The 15,140-nt window shown below is 43.6% G+C and overlaps 1 protein-coding gene across 17 annotated transcripts in view; it reads left to right on the top strand.

Moving 5' to 3' along the window:
- Window positions 1-15,140, top strand: part of EHMT1 (euchromatic histone lysine methyltransferase 1) — a 90,323-nt gene that overhangs the window by 33,307 nt on the left and 41,876 nt on the right. For 10 of the 17 annotated variants that reach the window (XM_089534928.1, XM_089534935.1, XM_089534936.1 and 7 more), the window contains 5 exons: window positions 6,625-6,712; window positions 8,039-8,607; window positions 8,821-8,892; window positions 12,593-12,752; window positions 13,957-14,093. In XM_089534928.1, coding sequence (XP_089391054.1) covers window positions 6,625-6,712; window positions 8,039-8,607; window positions 8,821-8,892; window positions 12,593-12,752; window positions 13,957-14,093 — 1,026 coding nt within the window. Of the gene's footprint in view, window positions 1-2,895; window positions 3,510-4,433; window positions 4,455-4,907; window positions 4,973-6,624; window positions 6,713-8,038; window positions 8,608-8,820; window positions 8,893-12,592; window positions 12,753-13,956; window positions 14,094-15,140 lie in introns of those variants that run through there. The other 7 variants (XM_089534925.1, XM_089534924.1, XM_089534927.1 and 4 more) reach the window with 7 other exon arrangements.

Raw genomic sequence — 15,140 nt, 5'->3', positions numbered from 1 at the left:
TGAACGAGATGGACCTCGTGTTGCAAGCTCCAGATCCAGACCCACACACACACAGGGAAAAAGAAGCAAAGATGGCAGGTTGTGGTGTGTCGGTAAACAATGCAGTTATGAAATGGCAGTGCTCGGGAGAGAGCCGAGCATGCTCAGAAAAGCAGCCTGTAGGGGGAGGCGATTTAAGAGACAGATGATCTAATTCAGAGCAATTTTTGGGATTGAAGGGAAAAGGCCAGGCTTCTTTCCCCCCATGACAGAGCAGAAAGGAGACTTCTGGGACTAGGCCTCTTGGCTTTGTCTGGAAGCCTTTGGAGGATCTCTCCTACTCATTGCAAGAGCTTGGCTACTGGTTTTGGAGGTGGCTTGATATTTTTTTTTGCAAACCTTTCCAGGAAGGATCAAGTCTTAGTCCATTGTTTTCTTGGTAGGGGAATAGGCCCTTGGGTTGCAATCCCTCCCTCTGTTATCTCTTTCTTTTTCATTCTCTTTTTCTCTCTCCAGCAGCTGGTACCTTCCCGCCTGTTTTCTTCTTCTTCTTCTCCTCCTTTTTGCAGAGTGCCTTGCTTATTCTTTTATCCACAGGCATGTTGAAACTTGAAGAGGGTCTGATATGTTGGAGAGGGGGGCGGAAATTCATCCATGCTCCATTTCACAAACACATCACGGGGGGACAGAAGCGATGGGGCCATATTGCATCAGTGTTTGTCTGCCTTGGCTCCTATCTGATGGTCTTTCCTCCTAAAATGAAAATGTTTGAGGAAGAGGAAGAAGAGCAAGGCCTAGTTATTTTTGCTCTTTCTTCATAATGTTTTATTTTTGTCACTCTTATAGGTCTTCTAGGGACTTGGAGGTTATCAAAATGGACGTTTTCCTGTCAGTGTGCTGTGCGCAATGCTATTTTGCCAGACAGATCCTAAGCATGTTTACACTTAAGTAAGTCCCATGTATTTCTTTGAGACTTACTTCCAGGTAAGTGTGCTTAGGATAGCAGCCTTAAACTCTTGATTCCTTCCCAAGCTGTTGTGTGGCTTGCTTTCTTTCTTTCTTTCTTTCTTTCTTTCTTTCTTTCTTTCTTTCTTTCCCAAGGGTATCCAAGCAAACAGTTCTAGATAATACTGCAGTATTTTTTTTTTGCCAGTGGCAGCCTATGTATATTCTGACTGCTGTGTGTTGGCTGTGAAATTTTGCATTGGACATTTCGGCTGTCTTTAAAAGCTATATAAAAAGTCGCTGTTAATGGATTTTCAACTATTATTATGTTCTCATCCCTTCTTTTGGTGGGGAGGTAGTTTTTATGGCTGCATTGAAGAAGGGCGATCAATAGAAGAGAAAATTGATAGAAGGGTAGGACTACTGTCTTTGGTTGATAGGTCTTGTGAAATGGTTGCTATGGAAGATAGATGTGTTTAAGAACAAGACATGCTTAGGTTTTGGCCATGGTTTGTCTATGGCCTATAAAGAAAGCAGCCTTAGCCTGTGAACCATTGTTGAAAATATGGAGTATAAACAATCTATCCTTCATTTTGCTTTCTGTCTCTAAGATGATGTACAGGGTCATTGACAGTATCCAGGTCGAGGACGTCAAAATAGTATTCTACTATTCAAATATTTTACTAAATGCCCTTCTCTGGAAAATGCCCTTCCTGGCCTTTCTTTCGATTTGGTTCGTAGTCAAGCAAAAAAAATATTTAGCTTCCTTGGTTCTCAGTGCTTTCCCATGGCCACCATGGTCTTTCTTTCTTAGAACAAGGCATAGAGCATGCTGTCCTCTCCATATCCCAGCTGCTGGATCCTTTTAAAACCAGATATGTACCTATACTAAGGGCTTGCCTTTACCAGACTTTGCTTCTGTACATATTTGCACATTCGGGCTATCCTGCATGGAAGAACTGGGTGGGCAAAGCGAATCGGTCTTATGAAATGCTTGTACTTATACATGATTTGAGCTGGGTAGGGTTTAAATACCCTTAAGGCACCTGATGCTGTCTGATCTTGGAAGCTAAACAGGGTCAGCCCTGGTAAGTACGTGGTCGGGAGACTGCCAATGAATACCAGTTACTGTTTGCCATATTTGAGAGGAAGGAACTGGCAAAACTACCTCTGAGTATTCCTTGGCTAAGAAAATCTTATGAAAGTCATGGGGTTGCCATAAGTTGACAGGCGACTTGAAGGCATGTATACACACACACAAACAGGATTTTTCAAAGATCATGCGGCAAGACCCTTTGAGCATGGACTTTGAGGAGAGGTGTTGACTACAAGAGGCTTTTGGAAGAGACAGAAAAGCTGTCCTGGGAGCTCTGAATTTCCTGATCCAGGGGTCTATTTAAAATAGCATCCCAAATCTACTACGGATATGTTTTCCAGGCATCTATTTGTAGGCCTTCCGGAACCATTCTTTGGCTTTGTCCATTTTCCGCACACACAGATCAATGCTTCAGATATCACCCTTACTGTTTACAGAAGAGAGTTATTCTGCCATGCAGTTGCACTGCTTTGGTTCCTGCACATCATTTGCAGGTTGACCTATTTTGGCTAAAATAAGGCAGCTTCTCTTTCGGATTTTGTGCCACCGCCTGTTCAGTCTCTTAAATTAAAACAAACACCACGAAGACCCAGCAGACCTAGTATTCTGATTCCTTCTTCTTCTTCCTTCTCCTCATGGCTTGCCTACTTGAATGGTCTTGCAGGAATGTGAGGACAAGGAGGAGGAAAGAAAACTCAGATGCACATGCCGTGGCTTTTCTGTGCTCTTGTTAGAACTCAAGAAACCCACTTGCTCCTGTGTTGGGTTTTGGGGCTTTATTCTCAAAGATCCAGCTCAGTGCTAAGCTGTGCTTTGGAGACGTAGAATGCCTTTGGTTTTGTTTTTCCTTTGCCTCATAGCCTTCAAGAGCATTCCCTTCAAGTTTTCTAGTTCTCAAGCAGCAGGGAAGGCTGGTACAGAGAGGTGGAACGAAAAATTGTATTGAGTTCCAGCCTTTGGGTTGTCATCTTTCATTTTCAAGCTACTCTCTTCTCTCTGCACCAACACTGGTCTTTGAGATGCAACCATGTTCTTTTCTTTTCTGTGCGTGAATAATGCTGTTTCAGAGCTCTTTGTGAAGAATCTCCAATGGCTGAAGATTAATAATCTGCTCTGTTGTAGGCAGGAGCATGGAGACAGACGGCTGCAAGGAAGAGGGGGGAAAACACAGAAAGAGCAAATGCTGAGACTCTTATTCTGAAAGCAGGTCCTTGCTTAGCAGTTGGCTTTTGTTGGGAGTGCTGTTAAAGCAGACATTTCTCTGCTTGGGAGGGTTGGGTATAAGATTTCTCTGCCAATCAGCGGCCGACAGATTGGGGCATGGTGGAGTGTGAGCAAAAAGGAAGTTTGCTTTGCATTTCAGGGGGGAAAAATGGAGGTACTGACCAGAGTTGCTGGGAACACGTTTGTGTTGGTTTGGTGGGTGCTGGGAAACATTGGATGGCCATTGCAGAACCCTTGCTGCTTTGTAGGGGAAGGGAGTGTGTAAGTAAGTGTGTTGTTGGTGGGGTAGAGTTCTTAGTTGCTCTTGCTGTATGTGCATAACCTTCAAGCTGCAAGCACTGATGCAGTGGATGCTTTTAAACCCATCAAGGAATTGATGGATCCCTGGCATGTTCATGGAGCAGTTGACTCTAGACTCACTTGATGATGATGATGATGATGATGCACTCTGAAATTTGTAGAGGGTTTTTTGTTTCATTTTTGCTTTCTCCCCACAGGACAAGGAGGCCTGAGACTCCAATAAATGCTGGTACTGGGTTTTGTTGGTTGCCTTTGACTGGAATGAAACTGTTGGACTAACTGTTGGTTTGAAGGAAGAGAAAGAAAAGGAAGGAAGGAAGGAAGGAAGGAAGGAAGGAAGGAAGGAAGGAAGGCTGTGACTTGAATATCCATACATGTACATGGCTGATGAAAATATCTAATGAGATAGCCTTTCATAGGTTGCTGGTGGTAGTGGGCAAGAGCAAGAAACCTTTGTTGCATTGTGAAACTCTTTTGAAAGCATCATTGCACTGCCTAGACTTTTTGGGATGGATGGGGAGATTTTGAAAATGAACGATAGGCCAGGAAAGCTTCAGGAAGGGTTGTTTAGTTTTCAGAGAATGCTCTCTTGACTACCTGGGACATACGTTCCAAGAGGGGAGACCTATTCGTAGATAAAGTCCCTGGGTTCTTGGGAATTTAAAGACATAATTTTCAAGCTGAAAAGAAACTTGACTTGGTTAGGAGGTACAGTCTCTTTCAAAGACTATCAAGTACAGCAGCCAACAGTCTGAAATCTGGGGGCTTTTAGGTAGGATTGATATTCTGGCTTTGTTTAGACGGCGTGGGCCATACAATGACTGAAATGAAATGGGCCACATTTTCATTATGTGCTTGACAGTATGAAGAGAAATTGGTCTCCCTCTCCATAAACTCAAGAAGAGAAAATGTGATTATGATCCAACCTTCTTTCCCTTTATGCTAACGTGAAGATGCATTGTTTCTTTATGGCTTATATTTAGCTTGCAAGGTTGGACAAAAATATCTGTTGCCTTAACCAAAAGAACACTGGCTTCCGTTCTAGGCTTATATAACTGGATTTTCCTTCATAGTGAACAATGGAGAACGATCTTGTCTTGTTCAGAGTTGGATCTTAATAGTTGCACTTGGTTGAAAAATGATTTGTCACCTTGACTAAACAAGGGCAAGTTCACCTGCTCGCACACCCACATTTTCATCTCTATAGAATCCTTTCTGGCTGTCCCTGGATACAGGGTTGTGGTGTGGTGTGAATTCTGTTCAACAGCTAAGCATGATGATGGGTAGTGCTGTGAAATGTATCTGCACACTATTCAGACAAATGCTTTTGTTTCTTTTTTCCCACCTGATTTGTATGCACAAGCATATCTATGGAGACAACTGCTGGATAAATTCCTATGCGCAGCAGCCATTGATCTCCAAGGAGAGGTAGCTGCATTGGCATGTGTCTGTGAATACCTACAGTAAAGTGAAGGCAATGTTCCTAGGATCAGATACAGGTTGAGTATCCCTTATCTGGAATTCCAAAATCCAAAATATTCCAAAACCCAAAATTGTCCACATGGGTGGCTGAGGTAGAGACATCTTTGCTTTCTGATGGTTCAGTGTACACAAACTTTGTTTTGTGCACAAAATTATTTAAGACATCGTATATAAAATTACCATCAAGCTGTGTGTCTAAAGCATATATGAAACATACACACATTTCATATTTTTACTTGGGTCCCATCTCCAAGATATCTCAATATATAGATGCAAATATTCCAAAATATGAAAAAAAAAAAAGTGAAATCCAAAACACTTCTGGTCTCAAGCATTTTGGATAAAGGAGACTCAACCTGTAGCATTGCCCATTTTTTCCTACTTCCCAGTGACTGTTTACTTGCTTTCAGTTTCATGACTGTTAGGCTCCCATCAACTGGGTTACCTTTGGGACATGTTTGCAAGCCTGGAAAAGGGTAACCAACAGCAAAGAGCGGGTGACCTGGAACAAGTCACACGTTCTCAGCCTCAGGGGAAGGCAATGGCAAACCTCTGAACAAATATTGCCATGATAGGGTTGCTTTAGGGTTACCATAAGTCAGAAACGACTCGAAGGCATGAGCATCCCATTGGGTGGAGGGGCAATTCGTAGAAGTATGTCATAAAGAAATAATAAAATAGCAATAACACGGCCATCATACTTATAACCTTAAGGCTCCTGTGGAAGAAAGGGATGGTGAAAGGGTTGCTATTGGAGTATAAAGGTCTTGCAGGGAAGGCTTATTGATATTTTCTGGTTATTAAAGAAGAAAATGAATTAAGTCAACAAGCAACTGGTTAGTAAGAACTCCTCCACTTATCTTATTGCCAGCCTTTGGAATACATTTTTATGAGATGATGCAAATCTCCAGATGTCACAAAAGATGCTTGTTTGGACAAGTTTGTTACACTAAGGCGGGATACATACCGCCATTTAGTACGTATAGGATACGTACTAGGGTTAGGAAGGGGCGGTGCTTCCGCACCCCCCTAACCCTAGTACGTATCCTATACGTACAAGATGGCGGTGCCCCTTCCACATGGGCACCACCATCTTTACGTATCGGACGCTGAGCGTCCGTACGTGTCGCAGCCTTTATGACGTAGCGAGTGCGCCCCTGGCGCCTCGCTACGTCACAAACGCGACTGAAAAAGAAGCTCTGAAGGCTCCGGCTCCCCCACGGATCTACCGGCGGCGGCGGCAGACCGCCGCAAAGCGGCGGTTTGTACCCCGCCTAAGTTGCTCTAGACCAAGTTTCCAGTCTTTTCCAAGGGAAACTGACCAGATATTGATGAGCTGTTGTTCCCATCATACCTCATCCTTAACCTTGTGGTGGGGGCTGATGTGAACTGGAGTCCAACACCATCTAGAAGGGACATGGGTTCTTCAGCACAGCTCTGTTCACTCCATCATCCTTTGACCTCCTGCATTTCCTTGGCTGTGCTTTCTTCGCCCATGAATCCCAGCTTATGAGGAAAATGAAAGCAGATGGAATGACAGCTAATTTGCAAACATACAAATATGATTTTTCTTTCTTTTTTCTTTTTGTCACGTTTAGCGAGCTCTTATGAGTAAAGGGGAAACCAGAAGAGATATCTGCATGAAGGCCGAGCTGCTGAAAGATATCACCAACAGCAAAGAGGAAGGTAAATGCATCTTCACCCAGGGCTGCACCCTTCCATCCAGTTTAGATGCCAAGCCTGACCCTTCCATGAGGTGGGCACATTCCTTCCTTAGGGGGCAGTTTAAGCAATTTGTATAGATGTGTGAGTGGTAGTCAGTGCATGTGTAGAGGTGACAAAGGGACATCAGTGCCTGAGGATTCCAGCCTGAAGCCTCAGACCTTCAAGCCTACATTGGTGGTAGGCTGATGAGAATATGATGATCACATAAAGGCTTCTGCATGGGCTTTTTACGAGATCTCAAATTGCCAAGGTTGAGAATACACTACATTTGAAGTCATGTCCATTGTCTTTGATGTACAATTGCTGGCTCAGTTTTAAATCTAGTAAAACAGCCTCCTGCTCAGAAATGTTAGCAAAAAAGTCAGCCTGAAGCAAGGGTGATTGGACTCAAGAGTTCTTAAGGGGAAAATGTTGTTCTGCAGTCAGCCACTTAGGAGATGGTTATGTATTTTACTGTGCAAGCTGACCTACTTGCAAAAGCTGAATTTGGTAGTGAAGTTGGAACTGCCTAGCATTAAGGATTGTTTGGTTCAGGATGCCGTGTTCTGTAATCTGTGCTACGTTTCACCTATCACATAATTCTCATTGGAGAAAATTAGCAAAAGAAGTGCAACTTGACCACATAGAATAGTCTGAAAAACAAGGAAAAAATGGAAAGTACAGTGGGCCCTTGGTATGGTTCCAGCAATCCTGGAAACCACAGTGTGTTGTGACACCAGTGCTCTCTGACAGAGAAGGCTAAATGTCTCACAAAACAATTCCCAGAATTCCATAGCATTGAGCCATAGAAGTTAAGGTGGTGTCAGACTGGACTATTTTTGCAGTGCAGCTGCAGCTTAAGTATAGAAAATGAATGGAAGCTAGATCTTCAGTTGTCAGTTGATCAAGCTGGTTTAAATTAAACCAAGTATTGCATGAGGTTGGGAATGAAACCCAAGCCATGTTGAGTACAAACAGAAGTTTTGTTGTGAAAGTATTGTTTCTTTGAATGTATTGAGAGGAGTGTGGTATAATGGTGCAATAGTTTGGGTGTTGAACTAGGGTTCGAGTCCTGGCTCGGCCATGGAAACCCACTGGGTGATGTTGGGCAAGCCAATTTTAGCCTCAGAGGAAGGCCAAATCAAAGCCCTCTGAACAAATCTTGCTAAGAAAATTCAATGATAGGGTTGCCTTAGGGTCACCATAAGTCAGAAATGAATTGAAGGCCCACAACAATTGGCACATAAAGCCTTCCTTTCAGACTGTATTCTATATATATCTATTTTATCTCTCTGTTTCTGCCTCTAGGATTTAATGCTATGGCAGCAGATGAAAGTGCCATAGAGAAGCAAGCTGGGGAACCAAAGATGGCCCCCGATGGTGAAACTAATGGCTCTTGTGAGTGCAGTGAAACCAAGAGCCACCCCAGTGCAGCTAAGAACACTCAGGACAATGCAAAAGTCAGCCAAGGGGACCCCGCGGCCAAGTTGAGTCGGATAGCGGAGAATGGCATTTCTGAGAGAGACAGTGTCACTGGAAAGCAGAACCACATAAAAGCAAACGATTTCACACAGACTTCTGTCACGGGGAGCAATGGATATATTTTACCGATGCAGATGGCTCAGGAGTTGCCCGCAAGGACTACCAGCGGGGCTTTTGCTTCCCTTCCCGGCCACGCAGCAAAAACCCTCCCTGCAGGAGGAGGTGGCGGAGGCAAGGGGAGAACGCTGAGCCCCTTTCCCCAGGCGCAGGCCGCCCTGCCAGCGAAACATGGGGAAGGCAGTAAGGAGGGCGAGACGAAGAAAAGCACAAGCGCGCATGCCAGCATGAAGGTTCACAGAGCACGGAAGACAATGCCCAAGTCTCCTTCGAGTCTGGTAAAGTATACTCGAAATGTCTGCTTTAAGAAATCCTGGCTCTTCTGTTTTGGTATGAGTGGTAGCAAGTATGTGAGGTGGAGCGTGGTAAGTGCAAGGTGGAAGTGTGGTACAGCTACCGGTTGCACCTTTCCTCTCCTTTGAGTGTCTGACTGTCAACATAGAATAGCAATTCAGCACCGGAATCCACTCTTTTCTCTCCTCTTCCTACAGGACCAGGGGATGTTTGGCTCTCCAGATGTTTTGGATTCAGCTCCCAGAAGCCCCAGCCAGCATGGCTTAATGGTAAGGCACTGTGGGAGTTGTAGTCTAAAACATCCATTAGGTTACAGATTTCCTGCTGTCGTCTTAATAAGTTCTGCTGTTGAAGTATAGTTGTTGTTTCTGCTACTTTTATTCTTGTTGTTGGATGGGTGTCAGGCTGCATCTCTGCTGCAGAACTGAGGTAGTTTGACATTGGTTTAACTGCCATGGCTCCATGCTATGGAATGCTGGGACGTGTCATTTTGTGAGATATTGAGCCTACACTGTCAGAGATCTCTGGCCACAACAAACTACAAATCCCAGGATTCCATAGCATGCAGCCATGGCAGTTAAACTGGTGTCAAATGACATTATTTCTGCAGTGTAGATTCAGCCCAAGTCTTCATGCAGAAGTTATCATCATGCAGATCTTTTGAAAACTCCTCAGGCAGTTTAAGTCTTCATTTGCTTCTTTAGTTAGTCATATTTTTGGTATGCTATATTGTCTCCCATGATTTGGTTTTCCGCAGCCAAATGTGTTTATTGTACAGTGGAATCTCGCCATACGCGGGGGATCCGTTCCGGATCCCGCCGCGTATGGCGATTTCCGCCTATGCTCGAGCCCCATTGTAAACAAGGGGGCTCGTGCACGGCGGCGCGGAGGTGCGCGGGGCGCAACGGGCGCGCGCACCCATTCAACTGAATGGGATGCGCCGCCCCTTCTTCCCCGCGAGCGCGCCGCGGTTTGAACGCGTATGCTCAAGGCTGTGTATGGCGTCCCCGCCTATGGCGAGGTTCCACTGTATGTCTATGTGATTCTTGCATGAAATTTGGGTCCTGGTTCTTGCTCCTTAAGCATTTGCTGACTACCCTACCACTCAGCCAGATTTCCTGAAGAACACTGTCAATACCAAACCATACGGGCGGACATGTATGAAGTAACTCTACCACTGTGCCACCTGGGTGTATTTTGAAATCTCTTGGACTTCTGCACACATATTAGTGGGAAACTATGATGACAACCTGGTATATGTGTTAGGGGCAGACAAGATTCTAATGTTCTCTATTCAAGCAACGGGTATGAAAGTCCTTCAGGCAAGAGGATTTATTTGCTTCATTATTTAGAAGAGCTTTGTCTTGCTTCTGGTCTTTTGGCCGAATGTTCCTCCAGGTGGTTTGCAGGAGGTCCGAACAATATGGACACGTACACACACACACACATACGTCACACAGTCCCCTTAGTCCTCTAGTTGATGGGTGGAATCAGGGCAGACTTCTCAGCTCTACAGGCCCACTAGGGTTAGAACCAAATGTTATTTCTGACCAACTGAGGAATAAGCAGACTCAATGCAAGTGGTCCTTTTTTGGCGATGACTGCCTTTCCCTTGCTGTGATGATACTGTGCTGTAATCCAAAGTGTGCTTTCTAATTGCGCCTTGGAAACAGCCAGGGTGTTGTGGCGGGTGCTGCGTGTGGGTAGAGAGAGGTTTGCAGGCATTGAGCTTGGATTGGGAATTGGGAAGGGACGATGCTTTCCCAACTTCATGTGAAAGTGATGTTCTATTCTATGTGGTATTAAGGCTTACAAGGGTTGCTCTTGCAGCTTCATGGAGTCAGATCAGATCAGATGAAGTCCAGTTTAAGGCAGGTCAAGTCACAACAGGAAAGATAAATGAAAGGCAGAGGCCCTAATCTGGAGTGGACCGATGAGAACAGGACCTTGGATAGCTCCAAGTGAGACCTACTGGCTGAAGCTCTCTCCTGTGAGGACAACTGTTGGAGGATGTTGTCTTAGCAGGATACTAAATCCATCTGAAGTACAGTGGGCCTTCCACGTTCACTGGGGTTAGGGACACAGGACCCCCATGCAAGTGGAAAAAACCACAAGTAAAGCCCCGCTCTTTTTTTTTTACCAGATTGAACAACTGTCTAGGAATCTCTAGGCCTCCAGTGCAGATTTGTGCTCAACATCTGACAGAAGTTGACCATAAATCATGCTGGAGACCTACAAATGCCTAGGGAAGTGTTTCCTTTTGGGATCTCTAGGTCCTCCAGTGTGACTGTGGCCAACCTCTGGCAGAGTCACACTGGAGGACCTTCCAAAAGAGAACATAGCGGATTAGTCAAAGCAGCCAGTTTGGAGGGACTGAGTGAGTATATGTGTGTTTCTGATTATTCTTGGAAGTGTGTCTGCTTTTTGTTGAACTTGTTGCTTCCTTGACTTTAGTCAACTGTCCTCAGAAGGTGTGTATACTTATAAATACAGCTCTTCAGACATGCCAAAATTAATGTTAATAAATTAATAACCGCTTTCAGTGACTGTGTTTTTTCACCCACACACTCCCAATTAAAAGTAAGGTAAGGGATGTGTGTTACTGAGTTGTGTACCATAAATAGTGCCAGGTGTTCCAATAAAAATGAAGTCTAGAGCAAGGCCTTAGGTTTGACGTTTGAACTACAAATGAAATGTGTTAATTCAAACAGCTTCAGGGTATTAGAAAACTTGTCCAGAAGTTTGTGTCCTGCAAAATTAACATGAGAGCCAGTGTGGTCTAGTGATTACAGTGTTGAACTGGGACAACCAAGTTCTAGCCTTTGGTAAGTCATGAAAATTACTTGATAACTTTGAATCTCCCTTTCCTAACTCTGGCTCAGCCTATCCTACTTCACAGAGTTGCTATTTTGAAGATAAAGTAGGCAGGAGAAGGACTATGGATGCCAGCTTTACCCCTCTGTAGGAGAGGCAAGATGTGAATGTAATTATGTAATGTAATTAATAAGTACAGTAAAATGTAATTAATAAGTACAGTCAGCCCTTCATATCTGTGGGCTTCCCATTCATGGATTGGAGCATCTGTGAATGGCCTGTTCTCAATGGCGGCACATGCATGCGGCTGCACCAACGCTATTGAGGAGAACAGGACTTGAAGTCTCATGGAATTTGGTAACTTCAGGGGAGTCCGGAACAAAACCTCTGTGGGTACAAAGGGCTAACTGTAAATAAATTAAGAAGATAGGATAATGCAGATTAACTAGACATTAAATATGCTAAACTAGATCTCCAGTGATGTAAGGCTATAGAAAGGTTTATTAATAAAACATATCCAAGAAACCTGTAGCACAGGGGTAAACTTAATGAAAATTCATAGTTAGATAAACAGCATATTCCAATGAGCATGAAGATATTCTGTCCAGCTCTACTCCAACACACATGGAATTGTTTCACCATTGTATGAACAGAAAGATGTTCTAGGTCTGATCCAACGGCAAGGTCCTTCGTATGATCTAAGTTGGTCTGTGACCAAAATCAACTGATTCAGTCTTCTTATGTTCTTATGCATTCCGTTTGGGGTCAGGAAAACATGATACAGGTTGAGTCTCCCTTATCTGGAATTGCAAAATATTCCAGAAACCAAACATTTTTTCATGAGTGGCTGAGATACCTTTGAGATACCACCTTTGCTTTCTGATGGATCACTGTGCACAAAGTTTGTTACCTTCAGTCTGTGTGTATAAGGTGTATTTGAAACATAAATTAAAATTGTGTTTAGACTTGGGTCTCCAAGATCTCTCATTAAGTATGTATATGCAAATAGAGGTATTCCAAAATCCATTTTTTCCAGAAATCCACATTTTATTGTATTGTTCTTAAAAACATTATTTTGTTTGTTTGTTTGTTTGGGCATTACTCTTTCCCCTACACCCAGAAAATATAAGCATCCTTTTGATTTCTGTTCCTCAGAATTCAAGTAAAGACTCCAAAGAAGCGAAAGCACCTAAGGAAGATGACAACAGAAATGTTTTGGAATTTGGAAAGGCCCCCTCATTGCCCCCCATCCCTGGCCTTCATTCATCTCTACCTCAAAACCAGAGCTATGTCGCCACCTCAAAATCTCAGACAGGTAAAAAGATAGGAGATGTACATCTACACCCGCCTTTGATCGGTTTGGAGGGAGGCACCTCAAATCCCTTTCTTTATCCTTTTACCAACCTGGGTTTGGGGACAGTCTTTTGCCATTTCACTGGTTGCTGAGGCTTTTAATGGGTGGTACTGCATTTCCTCATTTCCTTCTTGTTACATTTTTATTGTCTTCTAATCATTTTTAATACACACACACACACACACACACACACACTTTTTTCATTTAATCTTGTGAGTTGCAATGAATCCCAATTCTGGGAGAAAACTGGAGTCCGAGTTGAGTGAGTGAGTGGATGGATGGATGGATGGATGAATGACTAATATGGCACACTCTTTGGATTTCAGTTCAATGGAAGCTTGCTTATAATGGTATGGAGTAGTGCTTTTCAAGCTTTCTGGTGTGTGGTACTGGCAGTTCTTTCCTCCCCAGTGTACCTTGACTGTATGTGCACCCATTGGCTTCAGTTGATTCTTTTGTGGAAACTCTCTAGGGGCCAGCAGCTAATGGCTTGTGGTCCCATCTCCAAGATGTCTAATTATGTGTATGGAGATATGCAAATATACATACGTTAAAAAAATCCCCAAACACTTCTGGTCCCATGCATTTCAGATAAGGGAGACTCAGTCTTTGCAAGGTAAGTCTGCCAAGGTTCTTTAATAGGGGAGGGGGCATGGGAAACTAAAAATACAATTAGATCCAGCCACACAATGCTGGGGGAATAAACCATTAAATGTTTCCAAGTTAAACACTAGCATCTCCCCTTCTCAAATTTGGGGCTGAGATCCTGGACAGATGTTGCCATTTACTGTAGCATAGGATAGGTGACTTGATTCCTCCAGATGTGTCAACTTACAGCTCCCATAATCTTTAACCGTTGGCCATGTAAACTTGGGCTGGTGAGAGTTGTAGTTCAGAACATCTGGTAGGCATCAGGTTGTGTATCTCTTTCTCCTGATAACTGCAGTAGACTAGACTGACATGGAGTAATTTCCTATTACCTTGTGGCCCAGATCTGTGGTTGTGTGCTCCTCAGCATCGGGTGGTATTTTTGTTGTAAATTCAGTAACTATCGGCTGCTACGTATCCAGCAGTTCTCCTGGCACCCCGACCGGAAAGTTTTCATGTATGCTTGTGTTGTGTCTCCCTGATCTGGATTTATCTTCTCTTTCATCTCCCAATCCAGCTGCTTCAGTATCTCGCAAGAAAAAACGAAGAATGGGGACTTACAGTTTGGTTCCCAAGAAAAAGACCAAAGTTTTGAAGCAGAGGACCATGACTGAGATGTTTAAAAGTATCACTCATTCCACTTCAGGTGGCAAGGTGAGGGAGAAGAGGTGGACTCAGTGGATGGATGGAAGGTGGTTTCAGCCAACCATGGAGGAAGGAAGCTTCTGCAGAGATAAGACTTAGAACCATATTAGGCTTAGACTTATCTCTACAGAGATAAGACTTAGAACCACAGAGATAAGACATAGAACCATCTGGCTGTGTCTTCCATGCTGTTTGTTTTTGTTTTGAAAGAGGTATGCCCTTCATCGCCAGAATTTTTGAACCATTTGCCTTTCCTCTTTTAAGGATGTACTGAACCAGACAAGGCCCATCTAGTCTAGCATTCTTTGCTCTTACAATGGCCAGCTAGATGCTGTTGAGAAAGTCAATAAGGGACACCAATGTTAGCTTGGAAACAATATTTTTTAGAGGAAACTGGGATCAATATTGACACCTCCTGCAAATCTGTTATTGGAGATCTCCTCCTTTGCATTTTTAAAATGATATATTTAACCGCACTCCTTCTTCAAGAGGTGTTCAGATTGTTGTTGTGTGGATTCACGTCATTCCCAGTTTGTGGCAACCCTAAAGCAAATTTATCATGGGGTTTTCTTGGCAAGATTTGTTCAGAGGGTCCCCCCCCCCCCAAAAAAAAAAAAAAGGCTAAAGAATGGGAGTTGCTCAGAGTCACTCAGTGGGTTTTCATGGCTGAATGGGAATTTGAACCCTGGTCTCCAGAGTCCTACTCAAACCACTGCACTATTCTGGCTCTTGAGGTGTCATTTTATTAAAAGGTTTTAGTAATGGGGCACACACTTTTCCTGCAATTGGTCCCAGGTTCAGTTTTTAGCATCTCCTGGTAAAGATGTGGAAAGACCCTTCTTTGAAATCCTGCAAAGCTGTTCCCAGTCATTGTTGACAATACTGAATTAGAAGGATGGATATATCTTAGATTCAGGCTGCTTGCACTGTATGGTATCATCATCATCATCATCATCATCATCAAACTTTATTTATATAGCGCTGTAGATAGCGCTATCATAAGAGACTGCTTAGGTTTTGAAATCTTCAGGGATGCCCTCTTCTCAGTCCTGCGTC

The sequence above is a fragment of the Sceloporus occidentalis genome, unplaced genomic scaffold, assembly GCF_023333645.1.
Source record: "Sceloporus occidentalis isolate IW3139 unplaced genomic scaffold, rSceOcc1.0.p SCAF_8, whole genome shotgun sequence".
NCBI lineage: Eukaryota > Metazoa > Chordata > Lepidosauria > Squamata > Phrynosomatidae > Sceloporus > Sceloporus occidentalis.
Note: the sequence above shows the minus strand (reverse complement) of the source record. Positions and strands in the feature narration are given on the sequence as shown.